Source organism: Callithrix jacchus, chromosome 7 (genome assembly GCF_049354715.1).
Source record: "Callithrix jacchus isolate 240 chromosome 7, calJac240_pri, whole genome shotgun sequence".
Classification (NCBI taxonomy): domain Eukaryota; kingdom Metazoa; phylum Chordata; class Mammalia; order Primates; family Cebidae; genus Callithrix; species Callithrix jacchus.
Window position 1 is genome coordinate 95,765,916 of NC_133508.1, and position 24,518 is coordinate 95,790,433.

Below are 24,518 nucleotides of genomic sequence, written 5' to 3' on the forward strand. Positions count from 1 at the left end.
TGAAAAAAGATTTCTGGGGAAAACCTTAAATATTTGAAATATCTTAAAATTTTACCCTTTTCGATGTATAAATGTGTAATAAATACAATACTAACACAATACCAAGAGTACTTTTTTCTGAAATAAAATCTCTTTAAATGATACAATAACTTATTAGTGTAATTTTTTACAAGCATTATTTCTTTCCCAATGTTAAATTCATAGATTCCAGTTATCCCAGGACCTTGAAGTTAGAAATTTATTTATGTACAGATACAAATTGAATCTTCAAATACAAAGAACACTTTGATAATATATAGAAAAGATTAGACATTTTCAATTTTTAATACATTACTTAGGTTCATCTACTCTTATTTTGCTGAACAGTTTCTTTCAATTATCAGCTATCTTATAAATGCTTAAACATTTTATATTTGTTTTTAATTATGATGACAACAAATATTAAGTAATCTCAGGGGAAAATAGAAACAGATATAATAAGGAATTCCAAAGTGGAATCAAGAAACTCCCAAAGATTATGAAATAAGAGGTTTATATAATAAAACATATATTTACTGAATATACTTAATATACCTTGCTAGATGGCACAATAAAAAATTCGAGTAATAAAGAACTTAGTAGAAACTAATTACTGAGTGCTTATGCCAGATTATTGTAATGAGTTATATATCCTTAATCTTCACAACTATACAAGGTAGATTTTATTAATATTCTTCTCATTTTGGAAATGAGGAAACAAGGGGATCAGAATAAAACACTTACATAAGGAAGTGAGAGAATCAGAATTTAAGTATAGATGTAAATTTAGGTATTCAGATATCTCATATAACATGTGTATTTCTCATTCAATTATTATTTTATTCCATAAATATATTGTTCTAAGCACTAGAGACACAGAGATAAACAATGTAAAATTTCTGACCTTACAGATCTTACATTCTAATGGAAGGGACTATCAATAATCAATGAACAATATATATTACACTTTCAGGTCGCAATAGTGCTAAGTAAGAAGGTCAAGAGGCTAGGATGGGACAAACAGGCACCACCTAGGTGCCTGTTTGTCTACCTATCCAAAGACTACTTTGGATAGATAGGGTGTTGGCCTTACTAAGCAGAATAGAGGGTAAAAATAATTTATGATGTGGGAGGGTATCACAACTTCCATAGAAATGTTGAGATTTCAGTGTGTCTTGAGATACAAGGAAACAAAATTATACAAATGAAGGCAATAAAGCAGGTAAGAGTATGGCTACCAAGAAACCAAAGTAGTCTGAAAAAAACTAGACTGAGCTTACAGAAGACTACTCAAATTAAAAGGCTTTAAACAGAACTCAGTAATCTAGCACAGTGCTGAACAAATGGTAAGGACTCTAAAAATACCTGTTTGTGGAATAATGATGATTCGTATGTTCAATCTTCCCCCTAACAAATAAGAGTGCCTTCTATATTCTAGGCATTGTTTAAGAACTAGTGATTCAACAACAAACAAAACAGATAAAAATCTGCCCTCGTGTTGCCTGCATAATAAGGGGGTTGAGGGGAGAAGAGACAATACACAAATGAAAATGTAATATTTTTGGTAGTAATAAGTTCTGTGAAGAAACTATAACACAGAAAAAGAGAATGAAAGGGAAGAGATACATGAGATACTTTAGATAAGCCTCTAGTTTCCCTTGACCAGACTTCAATGCAACAAGAAAGCAACACTTGCCAAAATATGGGGGAAGAACATCCAGTAAAAAGTCAGGGTCAAGGCCCTGAGTTGGAAGTGTGAAAATAATGAGTCAAGACTAAAGACTCCAATATCCCCTTTACCTAGTGTGACCTGGAACAAGGTTTTTATCCTCTGTGAGCCTCATTTTTTCTTATCTATAAAATGAGAATGAGGTTGTCAAAAGGATTGGAGATGATTTAAATACAGTGCATGGTATTTGGGAGGCATTCAGTCATGGTACTAATTACTATTTTAATAAAAATATTCCCCTAACCAGAGAATCAACTGCATCTGCTTTTATGACAAGGATCTTTTATCTATAAACAAATCTGGCAGGCTTCTTTTTATTTTAAAACTTTAACTCTTCCATCTATTTTTTTAACACCACCTCCAGTCCCTAACCCACTCACTGTCTTCTATTTCTGAACAGATGTGAGTTCCTGTTCAAAACACTTTTTGCTTTCACACTGTTCTGCTAAATCACCATAATAAAATAGCAATACCTAACCAGTTTCATGAACCAAGGCAAATGACTTAGGAAACTACTGGCTTGTAATTTACAGTACCTATATAAATTATTCTGCCTCATTTGGAATCCAAAATTCAAAGTAACAAATATAGAATTTGATTAAAGTAACAATTAAGTATACACTGATCATTCATATGGACATTTTTAACAGATCTTGCTCTGTTGCCCAGGCTAGCGTACAGTGGCATGATCCCAGCTCACTGCAGCCTCAAACTCCTGGACTCAAGTGAGTCTCCTGCTTCAGACTCCTGAGTAGCTAGGACTACAGGCACACAACATCGTGCCCAAGATTTAAAAAAAAAAAATTTTGTAGAAACAGGTTCTTACTCTGCTGCCCAAACTAATCTTGAACTCCTGGCCTCAAGTAGTCCTCCTGTCTCAACCTCGAAAACTGCTGGGATGACAGTTGTGAGCCACTGCTCCTGGCCAATACGGACATTTTTGAGTTAGCTATTATTTCAAGGTCCTTAAATTTTGGCCAGTCACCCTCTTATTTCCAAAAACAAAAGTAGCTACCAATAGAAATTTAATTTAACTAGTCTTTGTTAATAGTGGGAATTAGGCCATGTGGAATAAAAGAGTGATTTATAGTCCAGACTTGGACTGAAGTCCTTCATGTGTCAGTGACCGGTTGTAAATCAAAGGCAGGTCTCTAAACCTCTCCTGATCTCAGCATCATTCTATATCAAATAGATATAATACCATCTGCATATTTTACAGGATTGTTTTAAAAAATCAAATAAGATGACAGAGGAAAGCTATTTAAAAACTATAAAGCACTATGTAAAGTCAGGAGTTTTCCTTACAAGGATACTTTACTATGATGCCGCCCTGACCCACATGTTGTATTTTCAGTACCTCAACCATCTGTAAAATAAGAGTCAAGAAAAAAAACAAAAGTCCTCCTATTAGAATATAGCCATCTTTAAAAACCAGTGACTAATATTGTGTGGGCAAAATAAAGGTTACTGGTTTATTACAGCCAGATGTTTTCCTTTGGTAACCCTTTTAGGTTATAGCAGAAAGTTACTGCAATAGGACTGGAAGGCTTTGGTACAAAAGAAAAAGCAAGAGGCAAAGCAGAACCCCTGCTCAAGGAATAGGATACTCTCTGTAAAGATGGCCCTGTAAAATTCGATAGCTTCTGAAACAGTGTTAGCAATTATGAATCTGTTTTGGTTAAATTTTTTTGAGATGAAGTCTCCCTCCGTTTCCTAGACTGGAGTGCAGCAGCAGTAACTGGGATCACAGACACCTGCCACGATGCCCATTTTTGTTTCTTTGTTGTTTTTTTTGTATTTTTAGAAGAGATGGGGTTTCACCATGTTGGCCAGGCTGGTCTCAAACTCCTGTCCTCAAGTGATCCGCCTGCCTCAGCCTCCCAAAGTGCTGGGATTACAGGCATGAGCCACTGAGCCAAGCCAGCAATTACAAATGTTTAATGATGGCTTAATTAGGCTATTTTTAAAAATTCAAACTAGTGGGAATAATAAGGTGGGAAATTTTTTGGTTTATTCCCTATCCCTCATTAAATAATTAAAGTAAGTGGTACTGGCAATTTAGAGAATTAGCTTCATATATCAGAAAACTGTATCCTGATAAAGCTGAAGAAACTAATAGCACATTATTGCCACAGGTTCAAAGTTAAAAGCATTTAGGATCACTATTTAGAAGAAGTGTTTCTGCAATCTGGCTATATCTAATACTATTCCTGTCATCAAATTTTTCTTTGTATTCAAAGAACGTGATAAACTTGAAGAAATTATTTCCCTTTTCCCGTACAGTAGTTTTCTCTTTATATCTTCCTAACACTGTCCTAGGAGACTGCTTCATAAAACAATCATTTGTCCCTTTTACCAGGCCCACAATCCAACGAATAGACAAAAAGATGGATTATGATAGTTAGAAGTGATGTTTACTAAAGCTTTCAAAGTTTCATCACAAGAAATCTTAAATCTTCCCTACTGAAGTGATTTCTAGATTTACTAGCAAAATTCTAAGTTCTGTATAGGCCTAATTAAAATACTTCAGAATATCAGGTTTTTAAAACAACATCTAAAATGTAACTCTTTCTTACCATTGATCCAAAATGTAATTTCTAATTTTCAAATAGCGTTCTGGTGTTTTAGCTTGGCGTCCCTCAAAAAACTCAGGAATTGCTTGTTTTTCTTCTTCTTGAATGATATTTCTATCTATTTCTATTTCCTGTTCTGGTGGTTTAAGCTCTTCTTCCTCATGACTTTCCTCTACCATTTGGCAAGAATGAAAAGGCATTTCATTATCATTCAAATCGTTCTGAATTTCACAAGGCCCCAGAGAAGGCAACTGCCTGGCATCAACTATGATTCCCCTTCCATCATGCTTGTTGCTATTTTTAATCAATTCATTAAATTTCTGATCATTTAATTTGACTGAATTTTTGTCACTGCTGCTCTGTTTCTGTGTCCACAATGTAATTTCCGAGCTTGAAAGTGTTTCGTCTTGCTTTTCATTTTGAAGACAGTCCCTGGAAGACTTAGAAAAGACAATTTCCTGGCTGTCAGAAGCAATGAATTCTCCTTGATTGGTTTCATGCATTTTACTATTAGGGAAATCTAACGAGATATCACTGCTAGAATTCTTTTGGGGTATTTGAGAAGACAACTCATCCACCTCATCTGTGATGTCTACATCTTCATCATCAGATAACTTTTCAATTTTTACAGCATTCAAGTTGGGATCAGCACGTCCCCTGAAACATGACGGTGTCCATGCCTTTGTCCCTTTATTTTCACTTATAACTTGAAGATTATGGCCGTTCTTCTGATTTGGTGTTTCTTTCTCCAGGCCGCATTTGACCTTATTAAAAATCAGAATAAAATCCCCATATTAAGATTTAAAAATTTAATCATTGGCACACAAGAAAAGGATAAATATAGTGTTATTAAACTGAGTACATGTTAATGGTACATTATACCTTTAATGCACTTTGCTTTAAAGGGTTTATAACTGCATTTTACACAAGATTGGATGCATTCAGGGTGGTATGGCCATAGACTACAACTGCATTTTAAATATAAAGGATCACCATTTAAAATTTTTATAAATATATAACTAATTCATGGGTCTCGTGATTTTTATTAGTCAAATAATCATGACCTATATTTAACTACCACTTATTTTTCAATATTAAGTTGAAAACAGCAGCCTGGCTCAGATCAACCATGTGGAATGAACCAATAACTATTATACTATACTGTACAATATATTGAAATAGTTTTAAAGGCTTATTTCTCAGAACATCTGATACTGCGGCTGATTCTTTCTTATAATGCTAAAATAATCTTTACAGAAATCTATCTGACATCTTCACTGTGTACATTGAAACTATCTTCCATTTAATTAAGGGACAACAGAAACAAACTGTTTTTTGCAGGCTTATTTAATAAGCTTATATTATAGAGACTACATTTTAAGCCATAAAATTATCTCCCATACCTATTAATACAGACATAAATATCTGATAATGTAATAAAAAAGAGATAATGAAAGTGAATGAGCAAATATGAAATAAAATCCTTATATATAAAGTTTTTGAAAAGTCTGACTGACCTGAAATGACTGACACATAAGGGATATAACAGCTCTCAGAAAAAGGTTATTTACAGATCCTGAATCATAAGAAAATTCCAGGATTAAATATCTGACATTAACTCGCTTACTACATAGTGAATGAAAGGGTAGCAGGAGGGAAAAAGAGATTTGGACATATTGCCTGGAATAGCTTTTAACATTGCTATTATTTATTTGAAGTATCCTGTCTATAATTTTAAAATTTTAGATGAAATTTTATATTGATTTCATAATATACTAATCCCTTTTACAATATGAAAAATGTACCCTTCTACCCCAGGTCTTTAAGTATAACTGGCACCCCAAGATATACAGCATGTATCTTAGAAGCCTAACAGTAAGAATAAAGTTAAGCTTTATTCTGTCCTGGGGTATTAACTAAACCTGGGTGAGCTGCCTTGAAAATGCTTCCGTTGCCAGACGTGGTGGCTCATGCCTGTAATCCCAGCACTTTGGGAGGCTGAGAAGGGTGGATCACCTGAGGTCAGGAAATCGAGACCTGCCTGACCAACATGGTGAAACCCCATCTCTACTAAAAATACAAAAAATTAGCTGGGCTGGTGGTGGGCATCTGTAATTCCAGCTACTAGGGAAGGTGAGGCAGGAGAAACTCATGAACCTGGGAGGGGGAGGTTACGGTTAGTCGAGATCACACTATTGCACTCCAGCCTGAGCAACGAGTGAAACTCAATCTCGAAAAAAAGAAGAAAAGAAAAGAAAAGAAAAATGTTTATGTTTGGTTGAAAGATGGAGCATATGATCAATGTATGATGAATCTATTCCATTAGTTACCACCTATGTCTACCTAACACTGAAACAAATCTTATATACAGGGTAGAATTCATTATCTACATGAAAATAAAGTATCAAATTTCACTCAAGACACTTCCAAATTTATATAATTATGTTCCTAACTTCAAAGAGAATATATTGAAAAATTCTAAATATCAAGCATATAGCACAAATTACTTAAAAGATTAAGGAACCAGACCACAATTAAACCTTTCTTAAAAATGCAGTTTAGTAAAGTTTCAGACAATTCTTCACAGGAATTATAAAAATTTCATGACTATTTAACAGATTTCAGAATCAGCATTTACCTCCTCTAAGTGCTAATAATTCTTAAAAGTTTCTACAATGCAAATGTTTGAAAAAAAAAAAAGTTATTTTCCAGAGGAAACAATAAGATAAGATTGCTAAGATTTTCTCTTTGGAATATAATTTGCTTTATAAGATATTTTTGAGCAATTACTATTTTGTTCATTTAACTTTATAAGATTAAGTAGAATAACATGATACCTGTTTAATGACAATACTCAACAATGAAGATATGCTCTGAGGTTTTGTATAGTACTCTGTGGGCGTAAACTACTTTAAAAACTTTTAACAGTAAGACTTTAATGCCTGAATTAAAGAAATACTTCTGCTTACTTTGTTTTTTCTAAATATTATCATTGTTAATTAGGATACTGATATTCTGCTTACCTTATTTTTAAAATACTGTCTTGCATAACTCTTCACTTGTAAAACAGTGCGACTTCCAATTAACTTTGAAATTTTGGTCCATCTTCGGCCAAATTTAGCCTGTATTATCAAAATGGAAAAAATTGCTTTTGATTAATTTACTTATGAATATCCAAGCAACTGACACATTAAAAAAAACTAAAAAAAAAAAATCTTTATTTTCTGAAGCACACTGTAAAGTCTTCTATATAGACTATGCTCTTAAAATCAAAGCCTACATTCTTCTTTTTGAAACTGAACTACTGAAAACTGATGGAAATGATTTAGAAACTACTTTTTTAAAAGAATAACTATTTAAATGAAGATATCACCTAACTGTATGAATATTATAAGTTATGATGTTCCAAATCTAAAATAACTTTTTAAAATAAATAAGTGCCTGAAAGGGGTGCAGGTTACATTTTCCATTTAAATGATCAACTGAACATGTTCTGTGCTAATTTCAACATGACATTTTTTTAAACCAGATTCCATATTTTGCAATACCGATTAGGTGTCTCACAGCAGAGACTTTTTACTCTATCAGGTATCACAGTGAACTGTCCTAAAAGACTAAATCACAAATGAGGAAGTTCCTATAAGAAATGCCTTCTTTGTTAAGATGCTATAAGCTGCAAGAGTTCAAATTACTTATTTGATTACTCATCACTGAGTTTGTCTTGAATGTGTATATGCTACACACATTAATAAACTCTGGTTTTCATCTGTTAATGTCTTTGTCAGTTTTTATTTCATTTTTGAGACAGAGTCTCACTCTGTTGGCTAAGGGCAGTGGTGCGATCACAGCTCTCTGCAGCCTCAACCTCCTGGAATCAAGCAATCCTCCCAACTCCACCTTCCCAGTATCCCAGTAGCTGGGAGTACAGGTAAGTACCACCATTCCTGGCTAATTTTTTATTTCTTGTAGAGACAGGGTCTCACTATGTTGCCTAGCCTACAACTAATGCCTTCTGACACCGCCCACACCCCAGTGTCAAAGGCTGTGCAACTTCTAACACTGAAGCAGTGGAGAGAAAAAAATTGAGAACTTGAAGGAGCTCCTGTGTCTTCTCAAGTACAGAAAGAAACATATAAATTGACAGCTAAAAGGGACTGTTAGGTATCAAGTCTAACTATAATACATAACTCCTTTTTAAAATATCCCCAACGTAAGATATTCTCTACTTCCTAAGGTAGCTCAATAATTCTAAATTTTTAGTACTCTTAAAACTACAAAAAACAAAAAACTAGTAACAACTTAGGAAAGCTGACCCTGGTGTTAGATTCACAGGCCAGGCAGTCATGCCTTACGGTAGCAAGTCATCTTCAAAGATCTGGCCAAAATGATAAACCTCAATTTCAGTACATTTCTGATATTCATTAGAAAACATGACATATAGACATTTTCTTAAACTCCAAGTACTTCTGAAAATTATTAGCAAATACAAGCTAACTGTTTAATACTGCTCTTAACACCTGAGATCAACTTACTGAAGAACTACTTATCTTTATTGTGGGATGAAGGCAAATAGGTAACACTGGTAGGTCGCATGGAGCATTTGTGGAAACAGGACACATCTGGATTAAGGGATGATTAGTAGAAAAGTAGGGACTTGGGCACTAGAAAAATTGGAGAAAGAACACTAACAAGAGGAGCAAAGAAGCCAGACACAGTGGCACGTATCTGTGGTCCTAGCTACTCAGGAGACTAAGGCAAGAGGACTACCTGAGCTCAGGAGTTAAAAGCCTGGTTTCTAAAAAGTAAAAAAAAAGAACAAAGAAAATATTTACCAGTTTCAAAATAGAGCAAAGGGAGAGTCCCATGCCCAAGAAAGGGAAGGAAAAAACCTTTCTTCATCATTCAGTACCACCCAATTCCCTATAAGCCTGAGATAATTCAGTCTATAAGCAAACTTTATTAATGGGTAAGAAATGCTGAGAATACAACCAATAATTCATGCTTTTTGTGTAGGAAAACATTCTAAGTTTAAAATCTCCCTTAATGTAGATAGGCAAATGTCTACATATCTCTATATAAATAAATACATATTTGCTTATGTATGGACAAATATCTCTGGAAGGAAAGACTCCTTTTTCAAAGAGTCTTTTAACACTGGTTACCCCAGGCAAAGAGAACTGAAGGCTAAGATGAGAGTGAGAAGACGTAATATCCTATAACTTTAGGAACCTTTTGAATTTTAAACCATGCAAATGTAGTCCCCATAAGTACCATCAACATAAAAACTAAGCCTAAAACTGAGCCTTAAATTCAATCTATTTGCCTATGTATGTATATATGTGTTAGTACAAACTGCACCATGTTGTAAGCTCTCTGCTATTTTGCAGACCTTGGTCAAAGTGAAACATTTCACAGGGGTTCAGGCCATGAGAAATATCCTGTCTAACCACCTCATCACAAGGCTGACAAAGGCCCAACTAAAGAAAAGCCGCTATCATATCCTGCTAGACAAAGGTTCAAGGAACATCTGAAACACCGCAACGACATCCTTCCAGAACAAGGCCAGAACTGCCTCATTATGGGAGCATCTTATCAATAACCTGCTGGGCAGCAAGCCATACTGCCTAGACCCCTTCTGCCTATACCTATAAATTGCTCAGGCTGTAAGCAGCAGTGGCTCTGGCAATAGGTTGGTCCACCACTTCTGTAGGTTTTATGCTGGACCTAAATCCTGCATTTGCTGTTGAGCTGCCCTTCTTGTGTGTATCTTTCTTTAAACCTTGCCTTCCCTTCAAAACATAACATTATGTATCTGGTCTTTGATAAGGGACAAAACACCAAAGTTGTTAGGAATCTTAAATAAGTAACTGATGAGTTAAAGTTGGATTCTATAAATGATAATCATGGAACAGACTGAAAAATAAATACAAAATAAACATCACCAGTATAGGAAAAAGTCTTTAAGAGATAAAAACTTCAAGATAGTTTATATAAAAATATCATAGAGTATACAGATGTCATGGTGTTAACTAAAATACAAATGCAAACACATTTCTCACCATCTGTAGAAATGTTAATGATATTTCAACTAGCATACATGAATTTTATATATACAAATATTCTATACATGTAATATATTAAATATACATAATTTCAACACTACTTAAAACACTAGGTAATATGCACCTTAAAGGAAAAGATATAGAGTAATCTTGATAGTAAAAAAATTTTTTTTAAATCCCAAGTATTTTTTTAAGTTTCTCCATATTAAGGAGTATTTTCAGAATTAGAAACCAGAATATGTATCTTTTCCACGATGCAGCACGTGAACATCTAAATAGATCTCAGTGTAATAGACATTCACACAAAATAAATGTTTCTGGTATTCATTTACAGCTGCTGAAATATTTATTTAGACAGTATATACAATGCTAAATTATCTGAATAAAAACTCAGCTGATCACCCAGTTTCAAATACACAAGTTTTTGTTTTGTTTCGAAAAAAAGAGACTACTAAATAATTTTGTCTTTTAATCCAGGTAGTTGGTGTTATATATACAGATATATGTATCTGTAACATATATCTGTGTGTGTGTATATATATATATATATATATATATATATACACCTCAATTTCTTGGATTTTGATAATACCAAAAGAATGTGAAAACTACAAATCTAAATCTATTTTAGTATTTTAGTACCTTAGATATAAGTTAAAAGAAATTCTCTTGCACTATACTATAAACATCATTATTCTAACTACAGAAGAACTAAAGGTGTTATAACTGTAATTAAAATGAAAATTCAGGTCTCTATAAATTAATCTTTTAACTTTACCAATATTTGCTTCTAGAATTATTTTACTAAAAATTTAAAATTGCTCTATTTACCAGCCCTTGTTCAAACAGCTCTTTTTCTTCTATCGTCCACTTTACTGAGTAACTGGCTGGTTTTGTAGGAGAGTGTACCCTGAGGGGAAAAAAAGGAATTGCAAAAAAATTTCTGAAATGGAACATTCCATATTTATGTAACTAAAGGTTATAGATAGCCATGGGCTAAATTCAATACTTTGAGTCTAAGAATTAAAAACAAACAAACAAAACAAGAAGGTTACAGCCTCTACCTGGGGGCAGAGATTTACCCTGTCACATGTCTCTAGCTCAGGATGATGGGAGCCCCAAAAGACATAATCCTTGGGTCTGAGTGAGGGTAACACTAAAAGACATCAAAGGAAGTCAACGTGATAACAAACAAAAAGGCTCCCTTAGAATGGATACAAAGCAGTAGGTGTTAATATATTCCCAAATCCTGAATGGCATGTAAGACTTTAAACTGGGTCCAGAAATATTATCTCTTTAGTTCTTTCATATAAATCCATGTAAATATGAAGATAGAAAAGAAGTCAAAAACCACAGCATTGTACTTATTGCTTTTAAAATTCATTATCTGAAGGAATTAAAAATAAAACTGATGCTCACCAATTTAATTTAAGCAAGCCATTAATCCTTTTGTTAACTTCATTTTGTTGTTTATTCAGCAAAATACAAAAGCAAAAGGCTGCTCAGTGCTCAACCTATTGGGCAATTACAAATATGTAAACCCACCCTTTAAGGGACCATAGACTTCCAAATTCATAAATGCTAAATTCTGTTTTTTCAATTATAGGGAAAGGGTATTTTTTAAGTAGTTAATTTCTCCAGATAATTTTTGAAAGCCACAAATCCAAATAAAAATTGTGTTGAAAATTAACTGACAGAACGAAAGAAATCAATTCCAATATATTACATAACAGCTTCTCACATAACAGCTTCTCCAAATTTCCCCATAAATCCCTAGATAACTATATTTTCCACAATCTGATAGAATTTCTTATGGAGGGCTATAAAAGAAATTCTGGCAAATAAATATCATCATAAAATTATACTTGTGCCATTCCAACATCATTATAAAAAAAACTGTTTTTATATCTACTTAATGTTTTTGTATAACCCAAAGTCAAGAGGGCTTGTCCACAGGCCAACTATAACTAAAAAAAAAAAAAAAAAATTATTCCCTAATTTTTAACTAATCAAAAAGGATTTAGAAATGTAAAACATAAGTACATACATGATTTTTGCTGTTTTCTGCAGACTGCATCACATGAAAAAAAGAAAATAAGGAAGTGTGTGAGGTTTCTAAAAATACAATCCAGACTTTTAGAAATATTAAAAATTGATTTTACCTCTTCACATATTTTTTATCATCTTCCTTTTGATCAAGCCAGACTTTTTCCGGTAGTGATTTTTTAGATAAATAATACCTGTGTAATTATTAAGGAAACATTTTAAATAATATTACAGTCATGTAAATTTTTATATAACTGTAATATTTACATTACTTATACAAAATGTGTGCTATATAAATGTTAATAGTTCCCTTGTCTTCCCGATTAGAAGTGACTACAAGAAGAGAGGAGGTAAGGGAGGGGGGGAAAAAAGAAAAAGAAAAAAAAAGAAGTGACTGCAAGAAGAAACAGCCTCTGTGTTTAAATCAAGCTTTTCCAACCTGCTGCCTACAAGCCACATGCAGCCCAGAGCAGCTTTAAATATGGCCCAACACAAATTTGTAAACTTAAAATACTATAAGATTATTTTGCATTTTTTTAAGCTCATCAGCTATCATTAATATATTTTATGTGGGGCACAAGACAATTCTTCATCCAATGTGGTCCAGGGAAGCCAAAAGATTGGACACCCTCGTGTCCAACTGATTGGTGTCCCAGGGAAGCCAAAAGATTGGACATATGGAGAATGTAATCGATGAATTTGGTTGGTTGTCCAAGGCAACTTGGGAATAATTTTCCACATTTCTAAAGCCAATGGAGAAGAATTCAGGGATCTTCTTTACCTTAATAAAAATAGCAAACATTAGGCTCGGCAAGGTGGCTCACACCTGTAATCCCAGCATTTTGGGAGGCTGAGGTGGGAGGATCATGAGGTCAGGAGATCGAGACCATCCTGGCTAACAGCGAAATCCCATCTCTACTAAAAATACAAAAAATTAGTCTGGTGTGGTGGCATGCATCTGTAGTCCCAGCTACTCAGGAGGCTAAGGCAGGAGAATCGCTTGAACCTGGTAGGCCAAGGTTGCAGTGAGCCAAGATCAACTGCACCACTGCACTCCAGTCTGGAAGACAGAGCAACTCTGTCTCAAAAAAAAAAAAGCAAACATTTAGATCAAATCTACCAGGGAACCTTCCTCTCAAAGTTCTTAATACTAGATTGATGAAATACTCTAAGCTTAGCCTGAGATATTCTTCACTTAACAAGTATTTATTGACTGCATACTATATATGTCAGGTACTATGCTAGGTACTAGGCGCTGAACAAAGATATTCTCATTATTTGTTTCCATAACTGGAAGTGCACCACCGACTACTTAAACATTTTATCTAGACTTGCACAGTGGCCACCAACCACGTGTGACTTCTAACTAGCGGAAACACTATTTGCATGAACTAGGATGTAGTCTAAGTATAAAACACAGCAGATTTCAAAGACTTAGTACAAAACAAAGAATATAAAATATCTCATTAATGTTTTTATCTTGATTAAATGTTAAAATGAGACTTTTAAATATTTATATTATATATATTGTTAAAATTAATTTCCTTTCTGTTAAGAAGATCGGAAAATTTTAAATTATATGCGACTTTCTCTAAAGAGCAATAATCTAGGCTATAATTGCAATGTCTGGGGGAGAATTAGAGAATAAGAAAGCCTAAGTGGGGTTAACCGATAAAAACTGAAGGTACAGAGGCACTCTAAAATCAACATGGCAATAGAGGAAATAGTGGGAACAGACTAATTCTGGCTTAAACAGTGAGGAGAAATCCATAAAATGAAAAAGAGGTTAATAAACCCCTACTTATTAGAGTATGACTAGCTATTTTTATAAATCATAAAATCAGTAATAATTTTGTTCATTTCTTTTCTTTTACATGTATGAAAACTAAGCTATAAATAAGGATCCACAAATAGGGGGAAAAAAAATCTTCATTCGATAGTATTTGTTTTGTGCTTTTTATTTAGATTCCTCCCACATAACACCTGTAAATTATGAAGTGAGAAGAACTTTTACATGTTCCAACTCTGTGTCTTTGGAACAAATTAACATCTCTGGGTTTCAGCTTATATAAGTTTAAAAATGCAAGCTTGGACTTAAGGTTCTAAATGACTTATATATTCTATAATTTCTACCCAATATTCAGATATCATAAAGTTAGCTGGTAACAGAAACTCAAATATGCAATCAGATTGCAGATATAGTAGTAAAAAAAAACCATGAGGAATAAAACGTTGCTTTTTGCATAGATAGGTAACACGATATTATATAATAGCAGTCTGGGGCTGAATAAAATCCATCTAGTAAACAGTGGCCTCTTGTAATTTTTGCATTTATAGATTTCTCACCCTGAGACCTGTACTTTCCTCATAATCATTAAAGGATACTCTTCTTCCAATAACATTTTCTCAATAACAGCTCTGTTCTCTTCACTGATGGTGTTATCCAAGGTCCAGGGCTATTAAAAAAGAGAATACATTTTTCTTTCTATTTATTGCTTTTTGAAATTATCTTCTATGCTTTGTTAAATAAAAATACAAAACACAATGATTACAAATTATAACAGCCACCATTTACTGAGCACACAGACTTATCTTTGATTACCACAGTAACACTGAGCTAGGCATTAATACTTTACAGGTACAACCACAGCACTACTAGCACTTAAGTGGAAGAGCAGAAACTTTACACCCAAGTCTGCTGGATTCCCAGGCTCATGCTCCTGCCCACGATGAGGTAATAATGGCTATCCTATACAAGGAACCATTTGCTAGGCATCAGACACTCTGCTAGACACTTCATCTCTTTCCAAAACGCACTACTAACTCTCCTTTTCCCTCAGTTACAATCTTCATGATCCCACTTATTTTCAACTCCTCAAGTTAAAAATGTTCAGCTCATATCTCTTCTTCAAGCTCTAGACGATAATATCCAACAGCTCATCCACGATTTTTACTTGGATATCTAATTGACTTCTAGAACTTAACATATCTAGAACTCACCATCACGTATCTCCACCTGCTTCTCCCTCTGTATTCCCAACTTTACAAAAAGCACTATTACTTACTAAGTTATTCCATGTAGAAATTCAGGAGTCATTTTCCCCCGATGCCCATATCCAATCTATCAACCAGTTCTACTGCCAACATGTAACTCAAATCTATCTATTCTATCTCTTCTGCTACTACCTGAGGCCAAGTCCCAATCATCAAATCTTGGTTCAACTGCTATGAATGTTTCCTAACTGGTCCCTTCAACTCCACTCTTACTTCCCTCCAATCTTTACCACAGTACCCAAAATTATTTTATAAAAATAAATTTGCTAATCTCTATAAAATCTATATGAAATGTTTCAATGATGTCCCAGTTCCTTTAAAACAAAATTTAAACCCTTTAGCATAATCCAACTCATAAGTCCTGCATGACAGAACTCTAGCTTGTCTCTCCAACCGTGTCACATGCTGCCACTCCTCCCTTTCCCAACATATTCTAGACACTGGCCTTCAACCAGAGCTTCTGTGGTTGCTGTTCCTTCTGTCTCTAATTTCTCCTTTTAACTTTTCACATATCTACCCTTTTTCCCATCATTTTCAAGTTAAATCTCACCTCCTCTGAGTTTCTCTCACTGACAATTTAATCTAAACTAAGCTCCCCACTCTGGTACTCAGTCAGCATCTTGCTTATTTCCTTCAAAATCTATTATTAGTTTGTCTACCTGTTTATTATCTAACTCCCTTTTAGAATATAAGCTCCGTGAGAGCAGGATCATGTCTGTCTTCATTATAGTCATATCTTCTAAGCCTTACCTACTGACTGGCCCACAGTAAGTATTCAATAAGTAACTACTACATGAAGAAATAAGCCCTGTGATAATCCCATTTTCTTATTCTCTGAGACAGGGTTTTACTCTGTTGCCCAGGTTGGAAGCAGTGGCACAATCAGAGCTCACTGTAGGCCGGGTGCAGTGGCTCATGCCTGTAATCCCAGCACTTCGGGAGGCCGAGATGGTGGATCACCTGAGGTCGGGAGTTCAAGATCATCCTGCCCAACATGGTGAAACCCCATCTCTAATAAAAATACAAAAAAATTAACTGGGCATGGTGGCACATGCCTGTAGTCCCAGCTACTTGGGAGGATGAGGCAGAAGAATTGCTTGAACCCAGGAGGCGGAGATTGCAGTGTGCTGAGATTGCGCCACTGCACTATAGCCTGGGCAACAGTGGGAAACTCCATCTCAAAAAAAAAAACAACAACATTAGTCAGGCATGGTAGCACATGCTTATAATCCCAGCTACTTGGGAGGCTGAGGCAGGAGAATCACTTGAACCCGGGTGACAGAGGTTGAGGTGAGCAGAGATCGCACCATTTGCACTCCAGCCTGGGCAACAAGAGCGAAACTCCATTTCAAAAAGAAAAAAAAAGAGCTCACTGTAATCTCAAACTCCTGGGCTCAAGGGATTCTCCTGCCTTGGCTTCCCAAATAACTGGGATTACAGGCAGGAGCCAACTGGCCCAGCTACCACTTTTTTAGGTAAAGAAACTGAAGTTCACAAATTTGAGAAGTGGCAGAGCGAGGATCTGTACCTAAATCTAGCTGGCTGCAAACCTGTTTCTCAACAGTCCATTTTTCAATGTCAAAAGAAAGAAAAGGTTTCTATTTTTAAAATAATAAAAATTCTAAATTTTTTTATTGTTTTCTTTTTTCTAAATTTTTTCTTAATTCTTTGTGTAGACATCAATGAGAATAAAATTCTAAATTTCTAAAAAAGAAAAATATTACATCTGTGATAGTTGAGAACTAGCACTAAGTTTAAAAACAAATAAATAAATAAAAAGAAGCACTCTAGGCAATAAATAACAGCTTAATGCACCTGATATTTTTATAAAATACTTACAATAAGGCCATTCTCTGTTCTCCAAGATGAATCAAGATAGTGATCTTTTTGTAAAACTGAAACTGTATTTTCATCACTTCTGTAATAATTAAGAAAATGAGTATGTAAGTGAAAATTATACTAGTTAATGAATGTAAGTTATACAGCACAGAAACTGGCAGGTAGTAACAGATTTAACATTGTGGAAATGCCTGCTGTACCTCTTTGGTCTGTGAAATACATGGTAGTGCTAAGCTACCTCATCTCAGTTGTGAAATATCAAGTCTGACTGCTCACTTCTTTTGGTTCTCAAGAATAAACAATCTCATGAGAAAAGCAATACCCCAAAGCAGCAATCACAACATGCTCTGTGACTATGAACCAACAATGCAGTTTCAGCTGATTAATACCAGTACCCATGTGTATACAGGAATTCAATGGTGTGATTAAATCTTTTTGCTATATCTAAATTACAAAAACCACCATAGGCCGGGCACAGTGGTTTATGCCTGTAATCCCAGCATTTTGGCAGGCTGTGGCAGGCAGATCACCTGAGGTCAGGAGTTCAAGACCAGTCTGGCCAATATGTCAAAACTCCATCTCTACTAAAAATACAAAAATTAGCCGGGTGTGGCTGCGTGTGACTGTTGTCCCAGCTACTCAGGAGGCTGAGGCAGGAGAATCGCTTGAACCTGGGAGGCGGAGGTTGCAGTCAGCCAAGATCGCACTACTGCACTCCAGCCTGGGTGACAGAGCAAGACTCTGTCCCCACCCCCCAGCCCCCCAAAAAAAGTCAACTATGATCTGGAAGAAGCTACCAGGAAGGCTAAACAAAGGATTCTGAGACTTCTATCAGCTCAAGGAAGCCTTTGTTCAAATAACTAGGTCTGCCAAGGGTTCAGAAAGTAAAACCAGTATCATTTCAAGTTTACTATAGAAATCTTTTTATTCATCAATAGGAAGAATCAGCAACACTCACATTCTGTTATGTACTTCTGGATATCTACCTGAATCTCCATAGGTACCATATGTTAGCATGTTTAAAGCTTGAAATCATCTTTCCTTCCAAATCTGCTACTCTTTCATTGTTCCCTGTCTCAGTCAGTGGCACTACCATCTCCCTGATTACCCAAGCCAGAAATCCAAGCCTGCCCTTTTTTCTTCACAACCCACATTTAATCTGCCCCAATTCTGTTGTTTCTCCCATTTTCCAAATCCAGTCCTTCTAGTATATTCATACTACCCCTGAGGTCCTGTAGTTTCCAATCTTATGTAATTTTTCTGGGTAAATGTAAAAGATAAAGCTGGCAAGCCATTCACCTCCTCCTTTATCTTTCTCCACCCATCTCCCTCTGACATATATACAGGTTTCCTGTCTATGTCATTTAACTAGAATGTTCTATGAGAGTACAGACTTGGTTTTGATACATTGTTACATAACTGCTTGACATGCAGAAGCTACTCAGTATCTTCTGGATGACTGAATGAACAAGGTGGGTGGGGTATGGATTACACAGAGCTCTGGCAGTTAAAGAATGAGGATTTTATCATAAAACCAATTGGGCAGTGAAGGGAATAACATGATCAGATTTGGATGTAAGAAAGACTACTCTAACTTCAGAATAGAAGAGAAGAGGGCCAAAAAGACAAGGAACAGTTAAGAGGGAGTGATTATAAAAATACTAGAGAGGCCGGGCGTGGTGGCTCACACCTGTAACCCCAGCACTTTGGGAGGCCAAGGCGGGCAGATCACGAGGTCGGGAGTTCAAGACCAGCCTGACCAACATGGTGAAACCCCATCTCTACTAAAAATACAAAAATTAGCCAGGTGTAATGGCATGCACCTGGATTCCCAGCTACTCAGGAAGCTGAGGCAGGAGCATCACTTGAACCTGCAAGGTGGAGGTTGAAGTGAGCCAAGATTGCACCACTGCACTCCAGCCTGGGTGACAGAGTAGGATTCAGTCTTAAGAAAAAAAAAAATACTAGAGAAAGGCGACAATAACTTATAGCTAGGGGACAAACTGTCAACAGGAAGAAGTGAATACAGTTGAGAAGTATTTAGACAGCATCAACATGCCCTAAATAACTGATAGGGTAGAGGAGTAGGAGGGAGGTAAGGAATGATAAGTTTAGGTCTGTGCTTTGGGTGACTGGGTGAATGTAGGTGCCATTTATTAAACTAGGGTACAGTGGAGAGGCAGATTTGGTGGGAAAAATTTATAAGGTGAAACTGAGGTGCTTGTGGGACATCCAAGTACAGATAAATTCAAAAAGCTGGATAAATGGATCTGTAGCTTAATAGACAGATCTGGGTTGATAACAGATTTGGGAAACATGAGCTGGCAGGTCAAAAATGATTGAACCTAGTAACAGTTCATATGGTTCAACCTAACAAAGAGAAGTTCAAGTCTTGAGAGGGACTGTGTGGTCAGTGAATAAAAGTCCGATGAGAAAACTCCTTGCAACACCAGGATGTAAATAACAAAAGGAATATAGAAAGACTGTTAGGAGAAGAAGAGAAACCAAAAAGTTTCACTGCCATCTTCTAACTCTGACATCTATTAAATTAATCCTCAAGGGTTTCACAGATGCTATCATTAATTTAACTACCTACTTCAGGGGGTACCATGTCATGAAATTCCATATGGCTGGAACTCCAACACCACGAGGCACTGTTCACCAGAATATAATATTAATGATATTTGGAGTTGTATAAGACAAAGTTGTAACCATCATCAGGAACCAATTAACTTTTGTCTTCCTGCTTATTACCACAAGTACTGCCAGTAGACCTAGGCTTCAACTAAAATAGGAAGACAAAACGGAGAAAAACTAAACACAATCAGAAAAACTGAGATAAATCTATGGAAGAAGAATACAACCGATGCCCTCAAGTGATCAATCTTTAGTGTTTCCAAGGCCAGCTCATTTCGTTCTAGACTGCAAGTAAGTATCCCTGCCAACCTATTTCATTAACTTGTTGTGAAGAGTAAATTAAATCAAGCATGCAAATGCAATTGGACAAGATTTTAAAACTACATGAATGTCAACAATTATTAAGGGCTCCCTACTTATCTGCATAGCTTTAGACTGCTTTACTTGTAGCTTTGAGGGACAATGACTATATGAGTTTAATTATCCCTCATGTTTTTATAGGGCTTTAGAGTTCATGATACACTTCCAAACACACTATCTTCGTGCCTCAGGGTCTGGGGTGGTACTTCTCCCCAATCCACCGAGGCCCTAACGTTAGGCTGAACTACATGAAACTGCCACTTTATGGAACAAAAAATGGTCTAAATATTGGCAATTTCATATGGTTCAAGCTAATACAGTTCTAAGGAAATTTTTCACAATTAAAAAAAACATAACTGGCTGAGTTTAGAACTCAAGTTTTCTGGCCGGGTATGGTGGCTCACACCTGTAATCCCAGCACTTTGGGAAGCTGAGGCAGGTGGATCGCCTGAGGTCAGGTGTTTGAGACCAGCCTGGCCAACACGGTAAAACACTGTCTCTACAAAAATACAAAAAATACAAAAAAAAAAAAAAAAAAAAAAAAAGCCGGGATTGATGGCAGGTGCCTGTAATCCCAGCTAATAGGGAGGCTGAGGCAGGAGAATTGCTTGAACCCAGGAAGTGGAAGTTGCAGTGAGCTGAGATTGCAACTCCAGCCTAGGAGACAGAGCCAGACACCATCTCAAACAAACAAACAGAAAAAACAAAACGAAACAAAAACCCTCTGGTTTTCTGATTCCTGGCTAGTCTAGGCCTCCTTCATGACTAAAAGGAGACTCATTTTTCATTCGGAAAGCAAGGAGTCAAAGTAGGTTCTGTGTCAAATCACAGTGGGCTGTTTGTTCTGCTGGAATAGGTATTAAACAAAATGTGATCCCTCACTCGATTCTCACAGTACTGTCCCTGAGGGTAAGAGGATGGTAAAGAACAAATTCAGAGAGCACCTACCATACACTAAAGCGTATCTCGTAATCATTTCACTTTATCCTCACAATTTCAATGGGTACATATCATGACTGTCAGTTTAAATATGAGCAGTCTGAGCCTCAGACAAGTTAAATGTTTTGCCCAAGGTCACACTGCTATTAACCAGCAGGGTAAGCAAATGCAGAAGGAAAGCTTAGAACTGTCCCCCTCTAAAACCTGGCCCCTTTCCTTTAAGTCAAGCTGCCTCTCAGTAAGTCTTACAACTATCCCCATGTGGAAGAAGAGCTGAAACGACTCGCCCAAGGTCACATGGCTAGCAAGCAAGGGAACAAGAGTCCCTGAGCTCAGGTCTCGTCCGTAGCTGCTCTTGTTCTAGTTACTGTCCAGGAGAGTCTGAAAAGGAGGGAATGGAAGAAGTAATCTAAATGTGAAACAAACGCAATGTGCTACGCGAAATCGGTGCCCTCATAGCATCCGACAAAAGGGGAAAGCGACAGTGGAATACCAGAGACCCAGGTAACCGTCCCGCCCGCTGGGCTCGGGACAAGCCGGCGGGCGCGGCGCCTCCCAAGACGACAGGAGACTCTGGCCCAGCAGATAGTCTCCTGTTCCCTTTTCCCTTGCCGGACCTACAGCTTTCCCAGGGCCCTTTCGTCGAATCCAATCCCCTCTCCGCCCCAGAGAGATCTGGTCTATAAGCCTCACCCTGGCTGTGCCCCCGCCGCCGCTACCACGTCCCCTTCGATATCCACATCCGCCTCTTCAGTCGCCATGATGGGACCTGACCCCGTACGTCCTCCCGAGAGATCCCGCGAGACGAGCATGGCCCCGGGGGCGGGGCCTAACGCGTCACGGGCGTGGTTGGAGCGTCACCCAGCTCCTCCCGTGCCAGAAGGCGGGGCTTCCAGAGCAAAGGCTCCTCCGGAGGCCTAGGGCTGAGTCGTTTAGAATTTATTGAAATGTAGAGAGAGTTCTTGGAAAGTGGCCCAGGCCTCAGCTTTTTTTTTTTTCTAACGGAGTTTCACTCTTGTTGCCCAGGCTGGAGTGCAATGAATGCTGCGATCTCAGCTCACTGCAACCTCCACCTCCCGGGTTCAATTGATTCTACTACCTCAGCCTTCCAAGTAGCTGGGATTACAGGCGTGTGCCGTCATGCCTGGCTAATTTTTGTATTTTTAGTAGAGACGGGTTTTCACCATTTTGGTCAGGCTGTTCTCGAACTCGTGACCTCAGGTGATCCGCCCACCTCGGCCTCAAAACCCAAAATGCTGGGTTTACAGGTGTGAGCCACCTCACCCAGCTCTTTCTTTGTTTTCTAAAGAAAAGGGTCGGGTAGCACTTTTGTAAGTCGTTCAGTATTTTCACCTAAGTGCTGAACAACTTTTATTTTAAAATTCAACAAATATTTAAGAATATAACTTATGATTGTATAATTTATTTGTAGACATCTTTGCAATTTAAAAATCACACCCATGACCATCAATCCTTGCAATATTTCAGCGAAGCAGGCAGAGCTGGTATCATTAGTTATACTCCTATAAGATAACTGAGGCTTGGAAAGCTGAAATGATTGCCCAAGGACAGTAGCTTCCAAGACAGAGACAGGAACAGAATCCAGGCTTTGTTGACTCTCTACTGAGTGCTCACCATGTACAAATCATGTTGTTAGAAACTGAAGGATAAACCCACTTCTGTCTAATTTATGGTTTCTCAAGAAATAAGATACTGCTGGCCAGCTGTGGTGGCTCACTCCTGTAATCCCAGCACTTTGGGAGGCCTAGATGGGCAGATCATGAGGTCAGGAGTTTGAGAGCAGCCTGATCAACATGGTGAAACCCCATTTCTGCTAAAAATACAAAAATTAGCTAGGTGTGTGGCAGGTGCCTGTAATTCCAGCTACTCAGGAGGCTGAGGCAGAAGAATCGCTTGAACCAGGGAGGCAGAGGTTGTGTTAGGCCGAGATTGTGCCACTGCACTCCAGCCTGAAAGACAGAGCGAGACTCCATTTCAAAAAAAAAAAAAAAAAAAAAAAAAAAAGAAAAGAAATTAGATACTGCCCTTCTGCATTCCTCTGCCTTAACATCTATCACTCACACCTTGTAGTAAAGTGTTCGTTCAGTTGTCTGCCTCCTGCACTGGACTGTGAATTCCTTAAGGACAAAGACCATATCTGCTAGTTCTTACACTACCAATATTCAGCATAGTGTATGACACATAGCAGGTGCTCAATAAATATTGAATATAGAAATTAATTACTTAATGAGCTCACTTCTCACACTATTCCCAATTTGTCCCATCTCACCTTTGTTCTCAGGTGGCACTCCAAAAATGATGACAAAAGGTGGATAGAAAAATAGCCAGCACTAAAAAAGGTAAAATTCACAATGCATGGCATCCCTTTACCAGGCATGTGAAGAAGTAGGAAAATATGACCCCAATGAAGGAAAAAAATCCACTGAAACCCACCTGGTAGTGGCACAGATGTTACAATTACTATACTGGGACATTAAAACAGTTTCTTTTTTCTTTTCTTTCTTTCTTTTTTTTTTTTTTTTTTTTTTTTTTTGAGATGGAGGCTTTCTCTGTTGCCCAGGCTGGGGTGCAGTGGCGTGATCTTGGCTCACTGCAACCTCTACTTCCCAGGTTCAAGCAATTCTCCTACCTCAGCCTCCTGAGTAGCTGGGATTATAGGCACCCGCTACCATGCCCAGCTATTTTTTTTTTTTTTTTTAATAGAGATGGGGTTTTGCCATGTTAGCCAGGCTGGTCTCGAACTCCTGACCTCAGGTGATCCTCCTACTTCAGCCTACCCAAGTGCTGGGATTACAGGCATAAATCACCTCGGCCTGCCTAAAATAGCTATTATTAACTGTATTCCATATGTTCAAAATGTTAAATGGAGACACGAAAGTACAAAAAGAATGGCATTGTTCTTCTAGAGATGAAAACTACAATGCCTGAGATGAAAATACACTGGATGGGATTAATGGCAGATTAGACATTGTGGAAGAAAGGATTCGTGAACTTGAACACATAACAAAATTAACAATCCAAAATGAAACACACAGAGAAATTAAAAATTTTAAAAATAAATAGAGAACCACTGAGCTATAGGATAAATTCAGGCTTTCTAGTATATGTGCAATTGGAGTCTCTGAAGAGCAGAGCATGGGAAGTCAGGAAAAATGTTTGAAGAAATGACTGAAAAAATGAGGAAAACTATAAACTCACAGATCCTGAAAACCCCAGGAACCCCAAGCAGGAAAAAAATAA

The 24,518-nt window shown here is 36.9% G+C and overlaps 1 protein-coding gene across 2 annotated transcripts in view; it reads right to left on the reverse strand.

The window, feature by feature from the left end:
* The window catches only part of MYSM1 (Myb like, SWIRM and MPN domains 1), a 44,141-nt gene extending 22,103 nt beyond the window's left edge, over window positions 1-22,038 (reverse strand). For both annotated transcript variants that reach the window (XM_017974795.4, XM_017974794.4), the window contains exons 1-8: window positions 21,951-22,038; window positions 17,322-17,400; window positions 14,814-14,884; window positions 12,545-12,622; window positions 12,430-12,453; window positions 11,214-11,292; window positions 7,344-7,442; window positions 4,324-5,084 (exon numbers count right to left, since the gene is read on the reverse strand). In XM_017974795.4, the coding sequence (XP_017830284.3) occupies window positions 4,324-5,084; window positions 7,344-7,442; window positions 11,214-11,292; window positions 12,430-12,453; window positions 12,545-12,622; window positions 14,814-14,884; window positions 17,322-17,400; window positions 21,951-22,018 (1,259 nt within the window). In that variant the 5' untranslated portion in view covers window positions 22,019-22,038. The remainder of the gene's footprint in view (window positions 1-4,323; window positions 5,085-7,343; window positions 7,443-11,213; window positions 11,293-12,429; window positions 12,454-12,544; window positions 12,623-14,813; window positions 14,885-17,321; window positions 17,401-21,950) is intronic.
* Window positions 22,039-24,518: the final 2,480 nt, after the last annotated feature.